Raw genomic sequence first — 26,566 nt, forward strand, 5'->3', positions numbered from 1 at the left:
TTACAAATCAGAGCATTGAGTATAGGAGTTGGGATGTAATGTTAAAATTGTACAAGGCATTGGTGAGGCCGAATTTGGAGTATTGTGTACAGTCCTGGTCACCAAATTATAGGAAAGATATCAACAAAATAGAGAGAGTACAGAGAAGATTTACTAGAATGTTACCTGGGTTTCAGCACCCAAGTTACAGGGAAAGGTTGAACAAGTTAGGTCTTTATTTTTTGGAGCATAGAAGGTTGAGGGGGGACTTGATAGAGGTATTTAAAATTATGAGGGTATAGATAGAGTTGACGTGGATAGGCTTTTTCCATTGAGAGTAGGGGAGATTCAAACAAGAGGACATGAGTTGAGAGTTAGGGGGAAAAAGTTTAGGGGTAACATGAGGGGGAACTTCTTTACTCGGAGAGTGGTAGCTGTGTGGAGCGAACTTCCAGTAGAAGTGGTAGAGGCAGGTTTGGTATTGTCATTTAAAGTAAAATTGGATAGGTATATGGACAGGAAAGGAATAGAGGGTTATGGGCTGAGTGCAGGACAGTGGGACTAGGTGAGAGTAAACGTTCGGCACAGACTAGAAGGGCCAAGATGGCCTGTTTCCGTGATGTAATTGTTATATAGTTATATGATGTAGTTTGTATAATAATCCATTTTGTGCCCTCCACGCAGCTGGTGAATCCAAAGGAATGGCAGAGACCGATACAGTTGGGCACCAATGGCATGGCAGAAGTTGCCAGTCAGTGTTGAGCTCAATGTAGGACTGCCTTAGGGTCTCTAGCTCTGGAGTTTTTCATCGGGGTGTACTCCTGAAGTCTTCCCCGTGGGTGGTTATAGCCACAAGCTAGCGGAGGTTTGAGATCTGAGTTTTCCCTCTCCTAGGAGAGCTGCCAACTACAGTTGAGGAGCCCCATCTGCCTGAAGTGATTGGTTTTAAAATGTCAATAGCCTACCAGGCTTATTAGCTAAGTCACACGTGAAGGACTGGAGCTGGACTTGGTTGTCAGAGGGTATTTGAAATGCATACCATTGACACCATTGGCTATTACAACCTTAAGTACCTGAATCATTTTATACCTTATAGATAAAACTAAATGTAATGGTAAGCCATGCAGTGTCAAAGCAATTTCCAGTTTCTGCTGAGTGAGTACCTTTTGGTTGTAAGTCATTTCAGCTTTCCTTCCATTCCCACACTGATCTGGGTTTGGCTCAGTGCTAACTTGTATTGCATCAGGGTAGTCTGCAATGGAATGTGATGAGCATCAAATTTTCCAATTTCAGGTAACCCTTATCACCTGTGATTCACTCCCACCACACCCCCCCCTCCACTTCAGATCCAACCTCCAGTCTTTCTGTTCCCGTTCCCCTTCCCCTCCTGGATCCATTCAGCTGCCACACACACGATTTGCCCATGGAATCCCTTCCCTCATCTGGTTTCATCTGCCCTCCACCTCTCCCCTAATTATTGCCTTCTTTACTTATTGATTCTGTCCCTGCTTATTTCTCTCCAATCTCCACCCTCTCGCCAGCTGGTTCCATTTGCATTTTTTTTTACCCTTTCTTTGCTTCCATCTGTTGTCCGCTTACCTCTTTTCCTAATTCTGCATCTTTCCCACTCCCTCAGGTGGATTTATCTGCCTGTCACCCTTTGCTCCTTCTGTCTCCTTTCCTGCCTCCTCTTTATACTGATACGTATATCTTCGCTCTCAATTCTGATGCAAGGTCTTGACCCGAAACTCAAAAATTCTTTCCCTCCCCCCACAGATGCTGCTCAACCTACTGAGTTCCTCCAGTAGTCTATATTTTTGCATGTTTGTTGTGCCCATTCCTTACAGTTCCTGCTCTCAAATACTGTCCATTCTTCCTGATGAAGACTCTGTGGGTGTTAGGTAGAGGTGTGATCTAATTTAGCTTTGTGATTTGCATTGTCTAAGTATGCACTTCAAATCTGAGCTTCATTTGAAGTTTAAGATCTTTTTGAAGAACTGCCAGAATCCATTAAATTTACTTTACCAAGCAGCAATATAATTTCAGATTTAGTATTATCTGTAAAATGCTTTTGCTTGATTCTTGTGGAATCAAGTATTTTAAAATGAATTGGTAGTTGGTGTGGTTACAAGACCAGCATTCCAGGATGAGTCCTTAATCTATGATGGCACTGTTGTATCTCAGCCAAATTAACAGTTGCTTTAAATTAATTAACCTTCAGAACCTGGAGCAGGGTAAAGAACTTTTCCAGTTTTCCATTCCCAAGTGGTTATCTCTCAGAAAATGCTCCTTTTTAGGTGTGTTGTCAAGGCCTCATTTTCACATACAGTGTGTACTGGTCAATGACTACTTCTTCAAGTAAGATAAAGAAGGAAAAATTTAAGTATAGTTTCCTCTGGTCAAAGAGTTTATTTTAAACTTGAGCTGTAAATTTAAACCACTGGTAATATAACTGTGCTTCCTGGAGGTTCTGCTGCAGAATATCAAGGTGATGTTAGCTCATCACTTGTCTTTTCCATTGTGACAGGCGCTTTAAGGATGAACAAATCGATATTCTTGTAGCCACTGACGTTGCTGCCAGAGGACTGGATATTGAAGGAGTCAAAACGGTAAGTGGTAGAGTCAAAACATATAGAGGTGGAATTAATGGGAAATAGATGGCATAGATCTTGTAGATTTTTTCCCCTTTGTTTTTGTGGGTGGGCTTGTCTGGCCACCGCATCTGATCTCACTCTAGCACGTTGAGCTTTGAAGGATTCCTCCAAACAGTTCCCTGAATTAATTTCACAAGTCAAAGTGGCACATTGGTAGCACCCACAGTTATCAGACTCAGCCCCACTGAATTGTATGAGGGGCAGCTATAACGTACATCGAGGATTATATCTGTCGCCAGTCCTGTCTAAAAGCACTTTCAAACCATTGCAATAGGTGGCACTCTGCAACATTAAAGGGCTCATCCTTGTGATTGCATGTTCACATTTACAGTGATGATGTGGTCTGGTGTTAGCTAGCTCTCACTTTCCCTTAATCAATTACTGTAGAACACTGCTCTTGGGTGGTGAGATTACCAGCAAATTTACACTGAAGGGAAGTTAGAAGTTAGAGCTGTGGGTCTTATAAAAACTATCTAAATGGTAATGCTCTTCTGTAAAGCTTTGATATGCTAACAATCCTACCTACTTTAAAGGCCTTGTTTTTGAGAGGGTCCTGATGTAGAAAATGCTGTAATAACAGGCTTTGTTGTGTCTTCATTACTGAAATCATATTGTTTATAAACTGATCTGTGTTTAACAAGCAGGAAGGAATTTAAACTAAATGAACTTCTGTGGTCCGTTGGTTGGGGTCAGTGAGAGAATCTTTACGTTTTTTTTGGCACCAGGTGATTAACTTCACAATGCCCAACACCATTAAGCATTATGTGCACAGGGTGGGCCGTACAGCCAGAGCTGGCCGCAGTGGACGGTCTGTGTCCCTTGCTGGTGAGCTGGAAAGGAAAATGTTAAAAGAAATTGTGAAGAAGGCCAAGACTGAAGTGAAAGCTCGTGTCATTCCACAAGGTGAGAACGTTGTACTTGGGGGGGGGGGGAGGGTGGTGTGGTGAGGTTGATGGGCCGTATCTGGATCCCCATGTTTGCAATTGCCTGACACTGCTAATTCTGTTCACCATCTGATGACTTCTGGGTGGGGTACTGATGGGGGTTTGGTGCTGGCCTGGTAGAGACATGGTTCAACAGGGGTTGGAGCCGGGGGTGGAATTCATACCAAGTCTTCAACTTTGTAAGAATTTTAGAATCAGGTTTATTATCGTTGACATATGTTGTGAAAAATGTTTTGCAACAGCAGTACAGTGCAAAACACAAAATATACTAAAAGTATACACAGTATATAAATTACATTAAGTAAGTAGTGAAAAAAATAGTGTGTGTCTTCAGGCTTTATTAGGGTCCTGATGAAGATTTCAGTGTGAAAAGTCAACTTTCTATTCTTATCTATACATGCTGGCTGACCTGCTGAGTTCCTCTAGCATTCTGTGCGTGATGTAAACTTAAGATGCTCTCAATAGGACTGCGTACTCATGTCCTTGTTTCTCATCTCACAGATGTGGTGATGAAGTTCCGACAGAAGATTGAGAAACTGGAGAAAGAAATCTATGCTGTTCTACAGTTGGAAAAAGAGGAGAAAATGATGCAGCGATCGGAGGCCCAGGTACGGAGACATTTATCCCAGTTTTGAACCATTTTACAATGTGATTGTTCTGTTATCAGTGAGCTGCAGGATGACCAACTTACAGATGTGTTGGCCGAAGTTGGTCACTGTGTTGTGTAGTGTTGGAACAGGCCCTTCAGCCCACAAGGGTCCATGCTGGCAACCGGATACCAACACTAGCTTTCAGCAGTTGGCTTGATTCCTCCCCTTCAAATAGTTCTTGACTGTTTCCTCTATCACCATGTCAAGGAGTGTTCCAGTTTCCAAACATACTTTGGTGAAAAAAATTCTTCCTTAAATCCCCTCTATATCTCCTATCCCGTACTTTAACCCTGTTTCCTCAGATTATAGACACATCTGCCACTATTCTATCTTTGTCCATCATAAATTTGTACATCACAATCAGCTCTGCTCCAAGGAAAACAATCCCAGCTTGTCCAGTCTCTCTACCTGAAGTATTCTACCCAAGCAACAGCCTAATGAATCACCTCTGTACTCTTTCTAGTGCATTCATATCCTCCCTACAGTGTCTTGCCAGAAGTGTGCACAATACTTCCTACTACTCTGTGCCATGGCAAGTATCCTCTATGCCTCTTAAATACCTGTGCTGTTATTTGGGCAATCTTTAGACTTGCCCCTCTGTTCCTCAGTAATTTCAAGAGTCCTGGTTTTCATTCTGTATGTCCTAGCTGTTGGATCTGTAGGTGATAATGTCCAAAAGGTTTGTTGGACGTGAAGGATGAGGTGCAAATCTTACGGATACGGTTGTTTTATTAAATATCCATCATAGTGCAGATCAGACAGGGTCAGCTCGGAACAGCAAGTAAGAAATAAAGAGGGAAAAAAGGCAAGGAAGAAAGAATTCCCTGCTGTAAGCTGGACCAAATCTGAGCTGGTTAGATAAGGAATTCTTTTCAATGAGGAATAGCCTGTGAAACCACAAATCTTAATATATGCTATCATGGCATCTGAGGATTACAGAAGAGCTACAGATGTTCAGAACCAACTATACTACAAATAACTGAAGATCTACTGGGTAGTTAAATTAATCTGTAAGCAAGCATAAAGAAAGTTATGTTACAAGAAAAATAACAATTTAAATACACAAGAATGCTGGAGGAACTCAGCAGGTCAGGCAGCATCTATGGGGAGGAAAAAGCAGTTGACATTTTGGGACAAGTCCCTTCATCAGGACTGTCAACTGTTTATTCCTCTTCATAGATGCTGCCTGACCTGTTGAGTTCCTCCAGCATTTTGTGTGTGTAATCCAGCATCTGCAGAATCTCTTGTTTTAATAACTTAAATAGCAATTTAGATCTTAATCCAGCATAGCCTAGTTTGTCTACCCAAAATGTATCACCTCATATTTTTTCAGGTCGAAGTTCAGTCTGTATGGTAATGGGTTTTTTTCCCTCTATAAATACCTCAAGTTTTAAGTAATTTAAATTCAAACAGGTTTGTACTTTCTGGCTTGGCACTCTACATTGTGATGAAGGGAATGTACACCAAAAGTTAGCATTTTTGTCTATGATCAGATGAAAAGAATTACCTCAGCAAGCTGGGGGCATTTCTTTCACGATTCCCAGTATACTGCTAACTGCATCAGCTTAGCCTATTAGTTCACACTAAGCGGTACAGAGTGGAAAGAATTGCTGATAACCCAGTACTGAGATGGAAGGAAGAGCACTGCCACTAACCTTGGATATTGATTAGCAGATAGGATTGACATCTGATTTACTTGTTCTCTACAGATCAATACTGCAAAAAACAAGTTGCAGAAGGACGACGAGGAAACCAGGCCAGAGCGTACCTGGTTCCAAACCAGAGAGGAACGGAAGAAAGAGAAAGGTCAGCACCGCCCTGGACAGGGTGATAGCTTTCCTGGGGGGCAGACGAGCAGCAGGAACACAGCAGCGTCCGGAGCACTGGATTGTCCTCGCGCAGTGTATTCATATGGGAGAAACCCCAGTGGCAGTGAGGGATTATGAGGAACACTCTGAAAAGGAATGTTGCCCTTTTATTGCCAGGGAATTTGAGTAAGAGTGAAATGTAGTTCCATATACCTCTGGTGAGACCACACCTGGAACACAGGGCATAGGCTTGTTCTTCCCACCTAAAGCTGTACTTCCCAAAGAGGGTTCATCAGATTTATTTTGGAAATGTGGAATCACTCTGTGATGAGAGTGCGAGCAGACTGAACCCATTGAGATTAGATGAATGAGAGGTTTTCTTGCAAGGCTTGTCAGTGTAGGTAGAATGATGATAAGAGTGGATACACTAGCCCCTGGTGTGGGTACCTAGGACAGTGGTCTCAGGTTCAACATATGGAATTGGACATTCAAGCCACAGAAGAGGAGTAATTTCTCCATTTAGATCACAGTGAATCTCTGGAACTCTGTAACCAGGAAGGCAATGGGGACTTGGTCATTGAGCATAATCTGGAGAGAGCTTGATAAGGGACATGACAATTTAGCACAGGAAAAGCTCGCTGTGTCTGCACCAATTATACTGTCAGTCTAAGTTATACCACCATTCTGCACTGGTCTGTATCCCTCCATCCCCTGCCTCTTCATGTGTCTTGTCTGTAATATTGCTGTTATATCTGATTCCACCAACTCTGGCAGTGTGTTTCAGGCATTACTACTCTCTGTGTTTAGATATAAAAAAAAAGTCTCCCAAACCTCCCTTCTCACCTTAAACCAGTGCCCTCCATTGTTTGCAATTTGCACCTTGGGGAAAAGAACTTTATCTACCCAGTCTCTGCCATATGATGGGGATCAGTGAATATGCACACAGTTCAATGAAGTGGACCTGCAGGAAAGGATCAGCTGTAATCTTAGGAACAGAAAATAGAAGCAGGAGTGGACCATTTGTCCTTTGATCCTGTAGTCATGGATACAAGCCCTTCAGTCATTGATGTCTGCACCAAACATGATGCTGAATTAAACTAAATCCTTCTGCCTGCACATGATCCAAATCCCTCCATTTCTGGCATGTGTGTCTATCTAACAGCCTCGTAAACACCATTGTTGTATCCACTGACCCTGACAAGCCCATTCCAGACACCTATCACTCTCTGTATAACTAGCCCCTGGTGTGGGTACCTAGGACAGTGGTCTCAGGTTCAACATATGGAATTGGACATTCAAGCCACAGAAGAGGAGTAATTTCTCCATTTGGATCACAGTGAATCTCTGGAATTCTCCCTTAAACTTCCTCTCACCATAAATGCATGTCCTTTAGTACTTGACATTTCTATTCTGGGAAAGAGATTCTGACTGTCCACCCTACCTGCGCCTCTCATAATCTCACAAACTTCTATCAGATATGCCCCTGCCCTCTGTTGTTCCGGAGAAAACAGCCCGAGTTTTTCAACTTCTCCATATAGCTCACCTTCTAAATCAGGCAGCATCATGATAAACCTCGTCTGCACCCTCTCCAAAGCCTCCTCATTTTTACCAACCTTGCAGTTGATGGTAGGAACTCATAAAATATAAAAAGAAAATAAGTAATTGTATCTCATTTTATATTGAATGTCATTAGTTTAACAAGAACTGTTGCCTGCTTAACAGCAGAATAAAAGATGGCCATGTTCTCGTATCGAAAAGGGATATGAGTTGTTTCTCCTAATCCTTAATAAATCCAAACTGGCAGAATTTGCTGCTCCAGTACAGACAACCCCCACATTATGGTTAATGGGAAATTCTCTTTTACAGAATTCAGGAATCACTACCCCAAAATTTGAAGTATGGAATAAAATTCTCCTTCATGAAATTTATGTATGGGGGGGAGAGTTAAATAAATACAATTTCTTTTCAACACACATCCAACGAAATATCGTGTTATGGAAAATCATGATATGTGCTGTTCTTGAGGGACACGACCACACCCACTCTGCTGTAACAGAGAGATCAGCTGTATTGGGGATGACTTCGGTTGTATAACCAGCCACTTTTGCCAGTGGGTTGGTATCTTTTGGGACATCTGAGTAAAGTCAGGCCAATGTGAGGCACTTCCTTGTGCGGATACCCATGTACAGAAACACACACTTATTTTAGAAACTCCTTTGACTGTAATGATGTTTCACTTTTAATCTTTCCATAGTGATGAGGAGCATGTTTACATTGAATATAGCATTTGATCATGGAAAGACTTGACAGGAAAATACTTCATTACTCTAGAGATGTTTGATATGTTTTGCTTAATAACAGTTTCAAAGGCTCTGCAGGAGTTTGACATTGCACTAAAAGGCAAAAAGAAGAGGAAGGAGTACATGGAAAACCTGAAAAAGAAAGAAATGACGGTGAGTGTTTCAGGGAGATTCATGTCCCTGTGTATTCTGGAGGTGTTTTTCTTGCAAAATATTTTGTGTTCAGACATCACAGTAGAAAGCTTCATGTAATTGATTAAAGTTAAATATTTAGAATATCTGGAGCTTGAATTCCTTCAGCTAAATCAAATGGAGCCTTGCAGAGAAGGTCTTGCTCTGGATTTATTGTGATGCAAATTGAATGGCTTGCAACGCACAAGTAGTGGAGGGAGGAAATGGAGAATTCAATTAGAAAGATTCACAGGGAATGAAAGAAACCATTTCTCATTGTTTTAGTTTTAATTGCTTCTCCTTTCTATATGGGAACAATGCAGCAAACATTAAGCACATAGATACAGGAGCAAGCAATTTCCATGGACAGAATAGTAGTGGTAAATTTGCAACATCTAGTAACGATATTTTCAAAGCTGTCTGAACTCAGCCAGTAGGTGCGACTGTGATGTACGGCAGCCATTGAAGTGACGCAGTACTATCATTTCGTTCAGGCTGAAGAGAGAACACAGTTTGAGATAGTGAAATCGCAGATGTATGCTGAGCGTGTCGCTAAGCGAAACCGAAGACCAAAGAGGGCACGAGTAATGCCCGAGGATGAGCAAAACCGAGCTGCAGGTGGGTAGACTGTAGACCAAATGCAGGATGAGATCACAAACGTACTCGTGAACCAAGAACACATTGTGCTGTTTACGAAAAAGACTGATTGGTTTTATAATTGCAAAAATGTTCATACACTGAATAAAAGATCATTTTTCTTTATCATAAGGACATCAAATGAACAAAATAAAGAAATTAAAGTCTGTGTTTGATGAAGAATTGACAAATACAAGTCAAAAAGCCCTTAAACAGTATCGAGCAGGGTAAGTATATCAAACAGCAGCTTTCATTTTATATAATTCATTTGGGGGACCTCTTCATTGAGCACCTCCGCTCCATCTGCCAAAAGTGTAACTTCCCAAACAATTTCATTCCAATTCCCATTCCTGTTCTGACATGTTGGTCCATGGTCTCTTGTGCCACAATGAGGCCACCCTCAGAGCTGAGGAGCAACGCCTTATATTCTTTCCAGGTAGCCTCCAACCCAATGGCATAAATATCGATTTCTCCTTCCAGTAAAAAAAAATTCCCTCCCCCCTCCCCTCTTCTGTTCCCTACTCTGGACTCTTACCCCTTCTCACCTGCCTATCACCCCTCTTCCCTTTCTCCTATGGTCTACTCTCCTCTCTTACCAGATGTCATCATCTGCAGCCTTTTTTATCTTTTCACCCATTTGGCTTCACCTATCACCTTCTAGCGATCCTCCTTCCCCCTCACCTCACCTTTTTATTCTGGTGCCTTCCCTCTTCCTTTCCAGTCCTGAAGAAGGGTCTCGGCCTGAAACATTGAATGCATTAATTCCTGTGGATGCTATCTGATCTGCTGAGTTGCTCCAGCATTTTGTGTGTATTGATCTGGATTTCCAGCATCTGCCCTATTTCTTGTGGTTCGAGTATCTCTTTGCATTGCAGAGGGGCATTATCAAATAAAATATGATGCAAGCTACATGGAATGATGAGTAAACGAAACACAACTCCTTTAAAGTACTTTAAAGTAGTAGGGAAGGGGTAAGATTTACTTCCCAGGGTCTTGGGAAGGCCGAATGATTGAAGTTCCAGGCTCATCAAGAGATTAACGTAGTTTTGTTGGAGATCTGTAGGCTGGAGCAAACTAAAGATTTGGAGGGTTGTTACACACTCTGCTGTGTGGTTTATGCCTATGTAAAAACCAGTGGTAGTGGTAGGATGGTGCTTTCTAAGATGAAAACACATTGGTAGTGAACATGAGCTCATTTGAAAGTTAGCTTATAGAAAGAATACTTGTAAGAAAATGGCAGTCATTGGTTCTCAGATTGAGGAAGTGGCTGTACTGGATTTAGTACTAGGCAATGAATCTGGTCAGGTGACAGATCTCTCAGTGAATGGGTATTTTGGAGACAGTGACACAACTTCCTAACCTTTACTATAGCCTTGGTTAGGGATAGGAGCAGAAAGTATAGAGAAGTATTTCACTGGGGGAAGGTGAATTATAATGCTGTCAGGCTGGAACTTGGGAGTGTAATTTGGGAATAGATGAGCTCAGGGAAACGCACAATGGAAATATGAAGGTTGTTTAGGGAGCAGTTGCATAGGGTTGGATAAGTTTGTCCCTACGTTAGGATGAAGGAACCGGAGTTGACTAAGAGATGTGGAACATCTAGTCACGAGGAAGAAGGAAATATGCCTATAGTTTAGGAAGCAGTTTGGTGAACCAAAATGTGAGAAGACGTAGTTCACTCAGCTTTGCTGATTGAGTACATAAGGCATCGATTCACAGCAGTTTGGTGTTTTGAGAAGTGAATCAGCAATTTGGATTGATTGGCAAGAATAAATTAAAATAAGGCATGGGCAAACAGAGTGGTCTTAGCTGGGGTGGACAGTGTTAAAGTGGGAATTTTGAGGCTTTAGTGAGAGATGGCAAAAAAGCTGTCAGTTCATGTTTTGTTTCCCCCAGCTTATTTATCGTTTCTTCCTTTATATTTGCAGTTAGAACAGTAGGGATGGCAGGCAACACAGTTGAATGCTCCTCTCGTGGGATGTGGGAAGGAAGGGTCCAGTGTCCCTGACTATTTCACCTGCAAGAAGTGCATCCAGCTGCAGCTTCTAACACTACACATTAAGGAGTTGGAGCTTGAAGAGTTCCGAATCATTTGAGGCTGCGAGGGTGATAGAAAGGACATATAGAGAGGTAGTTATACCCAAGATGCAGGACGCAGGAGACTGGGTGACAGTCAAGAAGGGGAAAGGGGGTTAAACATCTAGTGCAAAGTACCCCTGTGGCCATTCTCAATAATAAGTGTATCACTTTGGATTCTTTAGGGGTGGGGTGGCTGGTGGACCTATAGCAGAGGAATGTCACAGTGGTCAAGTCTCTGGCACTGAATCTGGCTCTGTGACTCAGAAGGGAAGTGGGGAGAAGAGGTGAGCTGTGGTGATAGGGGATTGGTTAGTTAGGAGAACAGAAAGGGGGTTCTGTGGACAAGAATGAGATTCCGGGCTGGTCTGTTTTTTCCAGGTTCCAGGATCCGGCACATCTCAGGTTGAGTCCTCTGCATTCTTAAATGGGAGGTGAGCAGCCAGAAGCCTTGATCCATTTAGGTACCAGTGATATGGGTAGGAAGAGTGACGAGGTTCTGCAAAGTGAGTTCAGGGAGTTAGGTGCTAAGTTAAAGGGCAGGACCTCCAGGGTTGTGATCTCAAGATTGCTACCCTTGCCACATGCTAGTGAAGCCAGAAATAGGAAGATCATAACAGTTTAACATTTTGCTAAGGAATTGATGTAAGAGGGAAGGCATCAGATTTTTGGATTATTGGCTCTGTTCAGGGGAAGGTGGGACCTGTACAGAAAGACAGTTTGCACCTGAACTGGAAGGGGATTCATATCCTAGTGGGAAGATTTGCCAGTGCTGCTCTTGTGGTTTAAACTAGAGTTGCAAGGGGATGGGAACCAGAGTTTCAGAACAGATAATGCAGAGGTTGTAGAAACAGATGATGGTAAAACCTCAGACAAAGTAAGGAATCAAAATGTTGAGCATGGTGCTGCTGATGTCCTGAGCTGTGTATGTTTTAACACAAGATTATAGGAAAGGCAGATGAGTTCAGGGCATCGATCAACACGTGGAATTATGATATTATAGCCATTAGTGAGACTTGCTTGCAGAAGGGGCAGGATGGGCAGCTCAATATTATGGGATTAAAGGGAGCGAGGGGTGGCGTTACTAGTCAGGGAAAATGTCAGAGCAGACTGGAGAACACATCTAGTGAGGCTTTTTGGGTGGAACTGATGAATAAGAAATCTATGATCACATTAATGGAGATATATTTTAAACCACCCAATAGTCCGCTGGATGTAGAGGAACAAATTTGTAGTGAGATTGCAGAATATTGCAAGAAACGTAAGGTTGTTATAGTAGGTGATTTAAACTTTCCCCATTTTGACTGAGGAAAGTTTATAAAAGGACTAGATTTTAGGCTGGAACTTGGGAGTGTAATTTGGGAATAGATGAGCTCAGGGAAATGCACAATGGAAATATGAAGGTATTTCCACTATAAAAGGACTAGATGGGATAGAGTTTGTCAAAAGTTCAGGGAAGTTTCCTTAATTAGTACATAAATTTCCCAACTAGAGTGTGTGCTATGCTTGATCTGCTATTAGGGAATGAGACAGGGCAGGTGACAGAAGTTTGGTGGGGAACAGTTTGCATCTAGTGATCACAATGCCAATAGTTTCAAAGTAAATATGGAAAAAGATGTGTCTCGTCCTCGGGTTGAGGTTCTAAATTGGGAAAGGCCAATTTTGATGTTATCAGAAAGGATCTAGCAAGTATGGATTGGAACAGGCTGTTTCCTGGTGTACTTCGTAAGTGGGAGACTTTCAAAAATGAAATTTTGATAGTGCAAGGCTATGTGTCTGTCAGAATAAAAGGTGATAAAAGCTTTAGAGAACCTTGGTTTTCAACAGATATTGAGGCCCTTGTTAGGGAGAAAAAAAGGTATAGGTAGGAACAAATGGGTTACTTATGGAGTATAAGAAGTGCAAGAGAACACTTAAGAAAGAAATTGGAAGGGCTAAAAGAAGGAATGAAGTTGCCCTAGCAGACAAGGTGAAGGCAAATTCTAAGGGCTTCTATTAAGAGCAAAAGGATTGCAAGGGACGGAATTGACTCTCTGGAAGATCAGAGTGGTAATCATATGTGAGCCAGAAGAGATGGGGGGGATCTTAAATGGAACTTTTGCATCTGTATTTACTCGGGAAATGGACAGAGTCTGTAGAAGTGGGGCAAAGCAGCAGCGAGGTCATGGACCCTATACAGATTACAGAGGAGGTGGTGTTTGCTGTCTTGAGGCAAATTAGGGTGATAAATACCCAGGGTCTGACAAGGGTCCTTTTGATACTGTGAGTGACAAGTACAGAAATTGCAGAGGCCCTAGCACAGATATTTAAATCATCCTTAGTGACAGGTGAGGTACCAGAGGATGTTGTTCTGCTATTTAAGAAAGGCTCTGAAAATAAACCAGTAAATTATAGACTGGTCAGCCTGACATCAGTTGTGGGAAGGTTATTAGAAGGTATTCTAAAGGACTGAATATATGAGTATTTGGATAGGTATGGATTGATAGTCAGCGTGGCTTTGTGTGTGGTAGGTTGTGTCTAACCAAACATAGAGTTTTTCAAAGAAGTTATCAGGAAAGTTGATGGAGGCAAGGCAGTGGATGTTGTCTTATTGGACTTCAGCAAGGCACTTGACATGGTCCCGCTTGGAAGATCGGCCAAGAAGGTTCAGTTGTTTGACATTCAAGATGAGGTAGTGAATTGGATTAGACCTTGGCTTTGTGGGAGAAGCCAGAGAGTGGTAGTAGATGGCTGCCTCTGACTGGAGACCTGTGACTAATGGTGTGCCACAGAGATTGGTGCTGGGTCCTTTGTTGTTTGTCATCTATATCAATGATGTGGCTGATAATTGGTTAACCAGCTCAGCAAATTTGCGGATGACTCCAAGATTGGGGGTGGAGTGAACAGTGAGGAAGACTATCAGCTTGTGGTGAGATCTGGACCAACTGGGGGGAAAAGGCTGAAGAATGGCAGGTGGATTTTAATGCAGATAAGTGTTGGATATTATACTTCGGTAGGACCAATCCGGGTAGGTCTTACACAGTGGACGGTAGGACATTGAGGAGTGCAGTAGAACGAAGGCATCTGGGAATACAGGTCCATAATTCATTGAAAGTGATGGAACAGGTAGGGTCGTAAAGAAAGTTTTTGGCGCATTGGCCTTCACAAATCAAAGTATTGAGCACAGGAGATGGGATGTTATGTTGAAATTGTATAAGACATTGGTGAGGCCTTATTTTGGAGTATTGTGTGCATTTTTGGTCACCTACTTACAGGAAAGATACAAATAAGGTTGAGAGAAGACAGAGAAAATTTACAAGGATGTTGCTGGGACTGGAGGACCTGAGTTATAAGGAAAAATTGAATAGGCTAATACTTATTCTTAGGAATGTAGCAGATTGGCCGGAGATGGGTGATAGAGATATACAAATTTATGAGGGGTACAGATAGGGTGAATGCAAGCAGGCTTTTTCCACTGAAGTTGAATGGGACTATAACTAGAGGTTATGGGTTAGGGGTGAAAGGTGAAAAGTTTAAGGGGAACATGAGGGGAAACTTCTTCACACCAGAGGGTTTGTGAGAGTGTGGAACGAGTTGCCAGTGTAGAATGAGTTCGATTTCAATGTTTGAGAGACATTTGGATGGGTACATGGATGGTCTGGTGCAGGTCACTGAAAGTAGGCAGTTTAGATAGTTTGGCACAGGCTTGATGGGCCTGCTTCTCTGCTTTATTTTCCTAAGACTCTAAGCAAGGATCAGCCAGAGTTCTTGAGAGTTATAAAGTAACCAGGAAGGAACTTGATAAGGGATTTAGGAAATCTAGAAGGGGACGGAAGAAGGCCTTGGTAAGGATTCAGGAAAACATGTAAGAATGCTGACATTGTATTTGCCTTCGTCATCACTGACTCAACTTGCAAATTAACGTTTATGAATGCTGCACAAGGATTCCCAACTCCCTTTGCACCTCTGATTTTTGAAATTTCTTCCTGTTTAGAAAATAGTCTATGCCTTTATTTCTTCAACCAAAGTGCATGGTCATACACTTTACTGCACTATATTCCATCTGCCACTTCTTTGCCCATTCTCCGTTTGTCTAAGTCCTTCTGCAGACTCCCTGCTTCCTCAAGCCATCAATTCTGTCATCCAAATCATTGGCATATAATGTGAAAATAAGCAGTCCCAACAGACCCCTACAGAACATTACTAGTCACTGGAAGCCAACTAGCCAACCTTTATTCCCAGTGTTTGTTTCCTGCCAGTTAGCCAATCTTCTGCCAATGCTAATATATGTCTTATAATACCATGGGCTGTTACGTTGTTAAGCAGCTTCCTGTTCAAAGGTCTTCCGAAAATCCAAGAAAACAACATCCACTGACTCTCCTTTGTCCGTTTTGCTTGTTATTTCCTCAATAAATCCCAAAAGATTTGTCGCATGCCATGAATTACCCCAAAAACTCATCCTTAATAATGGACTCCAACATCTGCCCAACCACTGAAGTCAGGTTAACTGACCTATGATTTCTATTTTTTTTACTCCCTCCCTTCTTAATGAGTGAAGTCACATCTGTGCTTTTACAATCCTCCAAAACCATTCAAGAATCTAGTGATTCTATAAAGATCACTACTAATGCCTCCACAATCTCTTCAGCTACCTCTTTCTGAACCCTGGGATGTAGTCCATCTGGTTCAGGTAACATCAGCTTCCCAAGCACCTTCTCCTTAGTAATAGCAGCTACACTTACATTTGCCCACTGACACCTTGAATTTCTGGTGTACTGCTGGTGTCTTCCACAGTGAAGACAGATGGAAAATACTAAGTTCTTCTGCCATTTCTTTGTCCCTCATTATTACTTCTCCAGCGTCTGACTGGACCATCATTTTCCAGTAGTTCAATATCCATTTTTGCCCCTCTTGTACTCTTTATATATCTGAAATAAACTTTTGATGTTATTGCCTAGCTTTTCTTCATAGCTCATCTTTTCTAAACTGGTTTTTAAAAGCTTCCCAGACCTTTAACTTCCCACTAATTTTTCCTGTATTATATGCCCTCTCTTTTCCTTTTATGCTGTCTCTGACTTGCCTTGTCAGTTACGGTTGCCTCACCCTCCCTTTAGAATACTGTTTCCATCTTTGGGATATATATATATATATTCTGTGTTATCCGAATTGCTCCCAGAAATTGCAGCCATTGTTCTACCAATCCTCCCTGTTAGTGTCCCCTTCCAGTCATCTTTTGCCAACCCCTCTCTCATGCCTCTCCCTTTGCTCCGCTGTAATACTGATACTTCTGACTTCTCCCTCTCAAACTTCTGGGTGAATTCCATCCTATTATGTTCACTTTCTCCTAAGGGTTCCTTTACCTTAAGCTCCCTAATCAAATCTGCTTCATTACACAATACTGGATCCAAAACTGTCTTTTCCCTATTGGGCTGAACCACAAGCTGCTCTGAAAAGTGATTTGATAGGCATTCTACAAATTCCATCTCTTGGGATCTAGACAATCTGATTTTCCCAATCTACCTGTAAACGGAACATTGCCTTTTTACATGCATTTTTTACCTCCCTTTGAAATTTATATCCCACATTCTGGCAACTGCTCAGAGGCCTCTCAGTGTCTTTTTCTCCTTGCAATTTCATGATCACAAATTTAAAAAATAGTGCCAGGCATTCACATGACTAGAGTATTCACAAACATTCATGAAAATGTTATTGCAGATGTAGAAATGCTGCCCTATTCAACCACTATGGTTCTTCAGAACTCACCTTGTAGGACACTTTTGTATAGTTTTGATTTCTAAGGTATTATTTTATTTCGGTTTCTGAATTCATTGCGCCGTGGTTTCTTTGAAGGCCGTCATTTGAAGACAGAAAGAGACTTGGAATATCACAGCGTAAGAAAGGGGGCACATTTAAATCAAAATCGAGGTAAGCATTTCTGAACTAATGTGGTTTTCCAACTAATTGGAATTGAATGTGTTGTTCCATTCCAAAAAAATGTCACTTTTGATTGGTGATTTAGACAGAACATCGCCTCAATTCACCACTCCCCAGGACTCATTGACCTTTCAGTAACCTTTGAAATGATGAAATGTAAATGTTTTCTCCATTTTGATGTGTTCTGGCTTGAATTTAAGAGGATGTTTAATTTGTAGTTGTTGTGTCAGTTGTGCAAGTCCCACAAATACAAATAGCTTTCTACTGTTAACTTAGACATCTTGGATGTTTATTCAGTTCTTCCAGGACATCACAGCGGACTCTAATCCTGCTGTTGTTTTAATATAGACACACTCAGCAGGAGGAGGAGTAGAGAACCATGTTTCAACTGTGATCACGTATCAAAACTGGGTCATCTCTGTAAAGATTTGGCACATCATTTGGTATGAAACAGGTTTTGTAGAGAGAAATTTGTCATTTCTTTTGTCCTCCTCATAATTCCAGAAGGCTAGAGCCAAATATAATGCCCTTGTAAAATTCAGTGGAAACCATCTGGATAGTGTGGAGGTAGTAATGTTTCTAATGATAGTTTTGGATGAAGTGCTTTATTGAATGTTTTTACAATATTCTGTTTTTCTTCTTTTATTGATGTTGAGCTATGGTTCCAAGGAGAACTGTAGTCCTTGGGCACAGCACCTGAAATGGGACTTCAATGAGAATGTTATGGTATAATCATCAGTACTTAATGGAATAGGACAGCTGGAAGGAATACATTTCATTTTGAAGGGAATTACTTGAATCAAGATGGATTAATTTTGACTGTAACATAGCTTTTCCTATCAGCTTCTCTTCATTGATTGGAATATTAGAGCATTTCCAACATAGTTCATTCAGTTCATCATGGCTCTATTTATATAAAAAGGTACCCAAAGATAAACCTACCTTCCAGTATTAGATCCACAACTTTCAGTCACCACCCTTCATATATACTTCCAAGTACCATTTTTTTAATGCATTGACCATTTCACAGTGTTCCACACTCCTAGCCCATTCTCATCTCACTGCTAACCCTTCTGTCAATTACTTATAAAGTAATACATTTACTGCCCCCCCACCCATTTCTTCAAAGGCCTGTTCATCAGCTGTTTTTACATCATTAAGTTCTTGTTACTCACATAATACATCCTTTTTGTTTTAGGTACAAGAGAAGATGAACCAAATTATAAAGCCAGCCACAGGAGAGTTTTTCAGAAGTGCCTTTCCAAAAAGGAAGTCTTTATCTCATGTGACATACTGTATTTGATAATGAAATTTATTCATACTTCACATGCCTCACAGTGTGTGAGCTGACTTAATCTGCAGTCTCCCACCCTCTGTGCCTAGGTGTCGATAACTATGCATACTGTCCTTTTAGAAGAGCAGACATTGCATTCTAATCAGAACAGTTGTCTCAGTTATAAGTGTGGTAATCTGTAGACATCTGTTCAATGGTTAATTTTATTGGCAAAGTAGACATGTACAATGCAACTGTGATATTTGTCTTCATTTACTTAATTCTCACACACTACCTTGTCTTCATCATGCTCAGGGAGACAGGGAATCCCTGTTGCAAACATAATAAAGATGGGATTGAAGTGGAAAATACCACAGTATTTTCTATTTTCAATCCAAATGTTTCAGAAATCTAGAGACCAGTTTACAAATCTGAACCTCCACGCTATACCCTTCCACATTTATATTCAGTTATCCTATGGCAATATACATTTGCATTGCTATTTAAAACAGAATCAGACTTGATCTTGGCTTGTATCAGTGAACAAATATTGATGTAAAATATTGGAACTTCATTTCCATAAAAGTCCTTATTTTGTATTATGTAAGTAGATCTAGCATTATTTACAAACTGCCGAGATGATTTTGAAAGGAATGAATTAGACTGAAAGCATTTCTCAAATGGAAATCTCTTTGGACTATAACTCCATTTATTTATGTGGAAGTGATTCTGATTCTAAAGCCATTTTCCTGGTGGCTACCAGACACAACTTGTTAATTTTGTTGAACCAACATGACTCTATCCAGAAGTAGAGTTCCACTTTGTAAAACTATGTTACATTGTTTTTTGTAAATATTGTATTTCAACTGTAATGGGAAACTTGAGAGTATAAGGAGCCATTAGCTCAGAGAATTGTATTTGGGTTATGAACAGTGGTAAACTGAATCAACATTGAAATGGATAAAATCAAACAGTATTAGAAGTAAATTTCTGCCCTCCAGTTCAACAATTAACATGCAAGGATACGCATTGTATTAAAAGGACAAAAGGGATGGTGTGGCTGTGTTTGTAAAAATGAAATCCAAGCCTTAGAAAAAGGTGACGTAGAAACAGAAGATGTAAAAACCTTATGGTTAGAGTTTAGAAGCTGCAAAGGTAAAAAGACACTGATGGGAGTTATATACAGGCCCCCAAACAGTAGACAGTATGTGGGTACGCCTGCAGGTAGATTGGGAAAAATTTGGTGCTGGATCCCGAGAGAAAATTTCTAGAATGCCTACAAGATGGCTTTAGAAGCAGAAGTAGGCCATTTGGCCCATCTAGTCTGCTCTGCATTTTCATTCATCATAGCTGATCCCTTTCCTTCTCAGATCCAATCTGCCTTTTCCCCCATAACCTTTCATGCCCTAACTAACCAAGAATCCATCAACTTCTGCCTGAAATATACATAAAGACTTGCCCTCCATGGCCATCTGTGACATGAACTCAACAGATTCACCACTCTCTGGCTATAGAAATTACTCCTCGTCTCCATTCTAAAAGGACGACCTTCTATTCTGAGGCTGTCTCTTCTGGTCTTAGATTCCCCACCATAGGAAACATCCTCTCCACATCCACTCTATCAAGGCCTCTCTATGTTCGATAGGATTCTGAGAGATTCCCCCTTCATTCTTCTGAATTCCAGTGTATACAGGTCCAGAGCCTTCAAACGCTCCTCGTGCAGTAAGTCTTTCAATCCCAGAATCATTTTCATGAAACTCCTTTGAACCCTCTCCAACGTCAGCACATCTTTTCTTAGATAAGAGGCCTAGAATTATTCACAATACTCCAAGTGAGGCCTTATAAAGCCTCAACATCACATCCTTCCTTTTATATTCTAGTCCTCTCAAAATAAATGCTAACATTGCACTTGGCTTCCTCACCACTAACTCAACCAGCCAAGTATGTTTTCTGTAATACCATGGGCTTGTTAAGCAGCCTCATGTGTGGCACCTAGTCAAAGGCCTTCTGAAAATACAAATAGACATCCATTGATTCTCCTTTGTCTATCCTTTTTACTCTTGAAAGAATTCCAACAGATTTATCAGGCAAGATTTTCTCTTAAGGAAACCATGCTGACTTCAGCCTATTTTATCATGTGCCTCCAAGTATCCTGAAACCACATCCTTAACAATCAACTCCAATATCTTCCCAACCACTGAGGCCAGACTAACTGGCCTATAATTTCCTTTCATCTGCCTTGCTTCCTTGAAGAATGGAGTGACATTTGCAATTTTCCTGTCCTTCTGAACCATTTCAGAATCTATTGATTCTGGAAAGATCATGACTAATGCCTTCACAATCTCTTCAACCATCTCTTTGAGACCCCTGGGGTGTAGACCATCTGGTTCTGGTGACTTGTCTACCTTCAGACCTTTCAATTTCCAAGTACCTTCTCCCTAGTAATGGCAACTTCACTCACTTCTGACCCGACACTCTCAGGCTTCTGGCATACTGCTAGAATCTTTCACAGTGAAGATTGATGCAAAATATTTGGTTCGCCCACCGTTTCCTTGTCCCCCATTACTACTCACCAGCATAATTTTTCCAATGGTCCAGTATCGACTCTCGCGTCTTTTACACTTTTTAATTTTTGGCATCCTCTTTGATACTACTGGATAGCTTACCTTTGTATTTCATCTTTTCCTTTATGAATTTTTTAGTTGCCTTCTGTTGCTTTTTTAAAACTTTCCACTAACTTTTGCTCTATTATATGCTCTCTCTTTGGCTGTTATGTTGGCTTTGATTTCTTGTCAGCCATGGTTACGTCATCCTGCCTTTAGAACACTTCTTCAGCATGTATCTATCCTGTGCCTTCCAAATTTCTCCCAGAAACTTCAGCCATTGCTGTTCTTCTGTCATCTCTGCTAGTGTCCCCTTCCAATCAATTTTGGTCAGTTCCTCTCTCATGCCCCCATAATTCCCCTTTCTCCATTGTAATATTGATATATTTGACTTTAGCTTCTCTTTCTAACTTGTAGGGTGAATTCTATCATATTATGATCTCTTTTTCCCCAAGTATTCCTTTAAGTTCTCTTGTCAATTCTGGTTCATTGCAAAATATCCAATCTAGAATAGCTGATCCCCTTGTTAGCTCCACCATGAGCTGCTCTAAAAATCCATCTCATAGACATTCTACAAATTCCCCTCTCGGGATGCAGCAGCAACCTAATTTTCCCAATCTACCTGCATATTGAAATCCCCCCCCCCCATGACTATTGTAACATTGCCCTTTTGACATGCATTTTCTCTCTCCTATTGTGATTTGTAGCCCACATCTTTGTTACTGTTCGGAGATCTGTACAGGTTTCCCCTGCTATTCAAAGGTAGAGCGTTCCTATGAAATGGTTCATAAGATGGAATGTCGTAAAGTGAAGAAGCAATTACCATTTATTTATATGGGAAAAATCTGTGAGCATTCACAGACCCAAAAAATAACCTACGAAATCATGCCAAATAACACATAAAACCTAAAATAACAGTAACATATAGTAAAAGAAGGAATGATCTGTTAAGTGCACAGCCTATATAAAGTAGGAATACTTTTCTGCAATTATTGCAGCACTGTCCACCGCAGTGAAAATCTCACGCAAGCGCTCTTGTCAGTACTCATGGCAAAAACACACGGCGCAAGTGCTCCTGGCAAAAGCGCTCTTTCCAGTAACCTTTAAGCTACCAAATAACACATAAAAATACAGTCTATATAAAATAGAAATAATGCATGTCCAATGTAGTTTCACTTACTGGAATCGAGAAGAGAGCGAGCACACTGACTGTGGTATGTTAGTCTGAGTCGTTGGAGGTTGAGGTGGTGGGAGGTAGAGGAGATTGGGGTGTCATCTCATCGTTGTCTGTTTCCATCAGAGCAGGCAGATCACCACCACCTATGTTTGCCTGCCTTGATGTCGAAGGTCGAGTTTCGTCGTCTGCTGTGTCTGATGTGGAAGGCTTGAAAAACGACAGTATGCTTATCTGCTTAGCCTCGCGCATTTTTCCGTCATACAGTTCTTTGTAAGCACTCAAACCATCCTGCAAATATGGTCTTAACCTACATACCCTTTCAAAATTAAAGTCATACTTTTTTGCAATCATTGCAGCGAAAATCTCACACAATTGCTTCCCGTTCAGTTCCTGGATGACTTCACTTTTGGGCTGTTCACTACTGCGTTCAGCTTCAATTGTTATCCTTTCCTCTTCATCAGCTTTTCATCTCTCAGTTCTTGGTCATAGGATGCTAAATCCTCATCAACATCATCTTCGTCAACTTCCACAAACCCTTAGCCAAACTTACTATATCCTTACTTTGTTCACCACGATCAAAACGCTTAATTATGTCTAGTTTTACAGTAAGTGTAACACCCTTACGCTCTCTTTTAGGCTTTTCCAATATCTTAGAACTCACCATGCTAACGGATGCACAAAATAAATCGACATAAAGCACAGATGCTCACAGGCACGTGCTTAAGCAACGCCGGCTAGAATGCAGTTCCAGGGGAGGAGTTTGGTTGCTCGGCGCGCACGCTGCCTTTTTTCGTAACAATGAAAACCCCTTCTGTTAGCAAAAACAGGTAATTAATGTAGGTCTTTTGTAACAGTGAGTTCTCATAAAGCGAATGTTCGAAAAACAGGGGACACCTGTATATAACTCCCATCAGTGTCTTTACCCTTTAACTACCCACGATTCTACGTCAGCTCTTTCTAATTATTTGATTTATTTTTTAAACCAACGCCGTTCCAACACCACTGCCTGTCCTTTCAATACAATGTGTCTCCTTCGACATCAAGTCCCCAGGTATAATCTTTCTTCAGCCATGACTCTGATGCCCACAATGTCATACATTCCAATTTGGAACTGTTGCACGTTCATCTACCTTATTCCCATGCATTCAAATATAACACCTTCAGTCCTGTATTTATTACCCCTTTCAGTTTTGTCCCCCTTTTGCATTGCAACTCATCCCATTGACTGCCCGTCTTTGCTAGTAGTCTCACTACACAATGCCTATTTGTAAACCAACTATCCCATCCTCATCCCTATCATTCTGGTTCCCACCCCTTGCCAAATTAGTTTCAACCCTCCCAAACAGCTCTCACAAACCTGCCCACAAGGATATTGGTCCCTTTCAAGTTCAGGTGTAACTAGTCTCTTTTGTATCTTCCACAGAGGAGATCCCAGCGATCCAGAAATCTGAAACCCTGCCCCCTGCACCAGTTCCTCAGCCATACATTCATCTGCCAAATCATCCTATTCTTACCCTCATGGTGTGTCGCACTGGCAGCAATCCTGAAATTACTTTCCTGGAGGTCCTGCCACCTTGCTCTCTTCAGTACGTTCTCACCTTTCCTACCAATGTCATTGGTGTCAATATCTTTGGCTGTTCACCCTTCCCCTTGAGAATGCTGTGGATCTGATCCAAGACATCCTTGATCCTGGCAATGTCCTATTTGGGTGTGTCTATCTCATCTACAGAATCTCATTTCTATTCCTTTAACTATAGAATTTCCTATTATTACCACACTCCTCTTCATTTCTCTTCTCTTCTGAGCCACAGTGCCAGAGACCTGGTTGCTGCAGCTTCCCCCACCCCCCCAGTAGGTTGTCCACCTCAACTGTACCGAAAATGGTATACTTATTATTAAAGAGAACTCTGCACTGTCTGCCCATTTCCCTTCCTTCTCCTGAGTTACTCACTTAACTTCCTCCTGCAACTTAGTGGTAACTACCTCCCTGTAGCTTTAATCTATCACCTCTTCAGTTTCCCCATATGAACCAATGGTCATCAAGCAACAGCTCCAGTTCCTTAGCGTTCTCTGAAGAGCTGCAGCTCAGTGCATCTGATGCAGCTGTGGTTATCAGGGAGGCTGGAGGTCTCCCAGAACCATAGAACATTACAGCACAGAAACAGGCCTTTTGGCCCTTCTTGGCTGTGCCGAACTGTTTTTCTGCATAGTCCCACTGACCTGCACCTGGGCCATATCCCTCCATACACCTCTCATCCATGTACCTGTCCAAGTTTTCATAAATGTCAGAAGTAAGCCCACATTCACTACTTCATCTGGCAGCTCATTCCACACTCCCACCACTCTCTGCATGAAGAAGCCCCCCCCACCAATATTCCCTTTAAACTTTTCCCCCTTCACCCCTAACCCATGACCTCTGGTTTTTTCTCCCTTAGCCTCAGTGGAAAAAAGCCTGCTTGCGCTCACTCTATACCCATCATAATTTTATACACCTCTATCAAATCAGCTCTCATTCTCCTATGCTCCAGGGATTAAAGTCCTAACCTATTCAATCTTTCTCTGTAACTCAGTTTCTCAAGTCCCGGCAACATCCTTGTAAACCTTCTCTGCACCCTTTCAACCTTATTAATATCCTTCCTGTAATTAGGTGACCAAAACTGTACACAATACTCCAAATTCAGTCTCACCAATGTCTTATACAACCTCACCATTACATTCCAACTCTTATACTCAATACTTTGATTTATAAGAGCCAATGTACCAAAAGCTCTCTTTACGACCCTATCAACTTGTGACGTCACTTTTAGGGAATTATGTATCTGTATTCCCAGATCCCTCTGTTCTATTGCACTCCTCAGTGTCCTACCATTTACCTTGTATGTTCTACCTTGGTTTGTCCTTCCAAAGTGCAATACCTCACACTTGTCTGTATTAAACTCCTGAAGAAGTGGTGCCATATGAAGTTAAGCTAGCAATAATATCAGAAAGGATAGCAAAGGTTTTTTTTGGATATATAAAGAGTAAAAGAGGTGACTCCTGAAGAAGTGGTGCCATTGTGCTTTCTTCGCAATGACATATTTATGATGATCCAGAACAGGTCCTCTGAGATAGTGACACCCAGGAATTTAAAGTTACTGACCCTCTCCACCTCTGATGATTATTGGCTCAGACTGCTGGTTTCCCTTTCCTGACATGTAACTAACAGTTCCGAGTGAGAGGTTTTTGTTTTTACACCACTTGGCCAAATTTTCAATCTCCCTCCTTTATGCTGATTCATCACCACCTGTGATACAGCCCACAACAGTAGTGTCATCAGTAAATTTGTATACGGTGTTGGAGCTCTACTTAGCCACACAGTCTTAGATGTAAAGCACATAAAAAAGGGGGTTAAGTACACATCCCCATGGTGCTCCTGTGCTGATGAAGATTGTGGAGATGTTTTTGCCAATTTGAACTGACTGGGGTCTACAAGAAAGGAAATCCAGGATCCAATTGCACAAGTCAGTAGTGAGGCCCAGGTTTTGATGTTTACTGATTAGTTTTGAGGGGACGACGATGTTAAATGCCGAGCTATAATCAATAAAGAGCACCCTGATGTATGTAACTTTGAGTCTGGACGTTCCAGAGTTGTGTGAAGAACCAATGAGATAGCATCTGCTGTAGATCTGTTGCTTCTGTAGGCAAATTGGAATGAATCCAAATAGCCACTCAGACAGCAGCTGATAAGCTTCAATAACAGCCTCTCAAAACACTTCTTCATTCTGGATATGTGCCAATGGGTAATACTCATTTAGACAAGTTACCATGCTATTCTTGGGCACCAGTACAATTAAAGCCTGCTTGAAGCAGGTGGGTACCACACACCACTAGAGAAGTTGAAGATATCCTTGAATACACCAGCCATTTGGTCGGCACAATTCTTCAGAACTCAGCCAGGTCTTCTGTCCGGACCAGATGCTTTCCTTGGATTCACTCCCTTGAAGGCAAACCACACAATCATCAGGATACCAAAACCTAAGGATCATCAGGAGACATGGGGGTGCGTGATGGTGATCACTCCTGTTCTGGTGATCAAAGCCAGCATAGAAAGCATTGAGCTTATCTGGAAGTGAAGCGGTTGTCATGTGTCATAAGATTTAACTTTGTAGGAGGTTATGGCATTTATAAGCATCTCCCATTGATTTTATTCTAGTCTGGAATCTCTTCGCCTGAGAGATGGCTTTCCAGAGATCATACCTGCACCTCTCGTAACATTACTGATTTCCAGACTTGAATCCGTCTGATCTGGCTCTCAGCAGATTCTGGATTTCATTGTACATCTAGAGCCTCTGACTGGGGAAAACCTTTCTTTTTTCTTTTTATTAATTTTTAAACAAACATAA

At 41.5% G+C, this 26,566-nt stretch overlaps 1 protein-coding gene across 1 annotated transcript in view; it reads left to right on the forward strand.

Annotated features, from left to right (window-relative positions):
• ddx27 (DEAD (Asp-Glu-Ala-Asp) box polypeptide 27) overlaps nt 1-25,847 on the forward strand; it is a 58,032-nt gene extending 32,185 nt beyond the window's left edge. The window contains exons 13-21 of the mRNA XM_059980341.1: nt 2,507-2,588; nt 3,359-3,536; nt 4,079-4,185; nt 5,937-6,033; nt 8,397-8,488; nt 9,001-9,124; nt 9,276-9,369; nt 17,048-17,122; nt 18,330-25,847. Of these exons, the coding sequence (XP_059836324.1) occupies nt 2,507-2,588; nt 3,359-3,536; nt 4,079-4,185; nt 5,937-6,033; nt 8,397-8,488; nt 9,001-9,124; nt 9,276-9,369; nt 17,048-17,122; nt 18,330-18,345 (865 nt within the window). The 3' untranslated portion in view covers nt 18,346-25,847. The remainder of the gene's footprint in view (nt 1-2,506; nt 2,589-3,358; nt 3,537-4,078; nt 4,186-5,936; nt 6,034-8,396; nt 8,489-9,000; nt 9,125-9,275; nt 9,370-17,047; nt 17,123-18,329) is intronic.
• The last annotated feature ends 719 nt before the right edge of the window (nt 25,848-26,566 follow it).

The sequence above is a fragment of the Hypanus sabinus genome, chromosome 9 (assembly GCF_030144855.1).
Source record: "Hypanus sabinus isolate sHypSab1 chromosome 9, sHypSab1.hap1, whole genome shotgun sequence".
Lineage (NCBI taxonomy): Eukaryota > Metazoa > Chordata > Chondrichthyes > Myliobatiformes > Dasyatidae > Hypanus > Hypanus sabinus.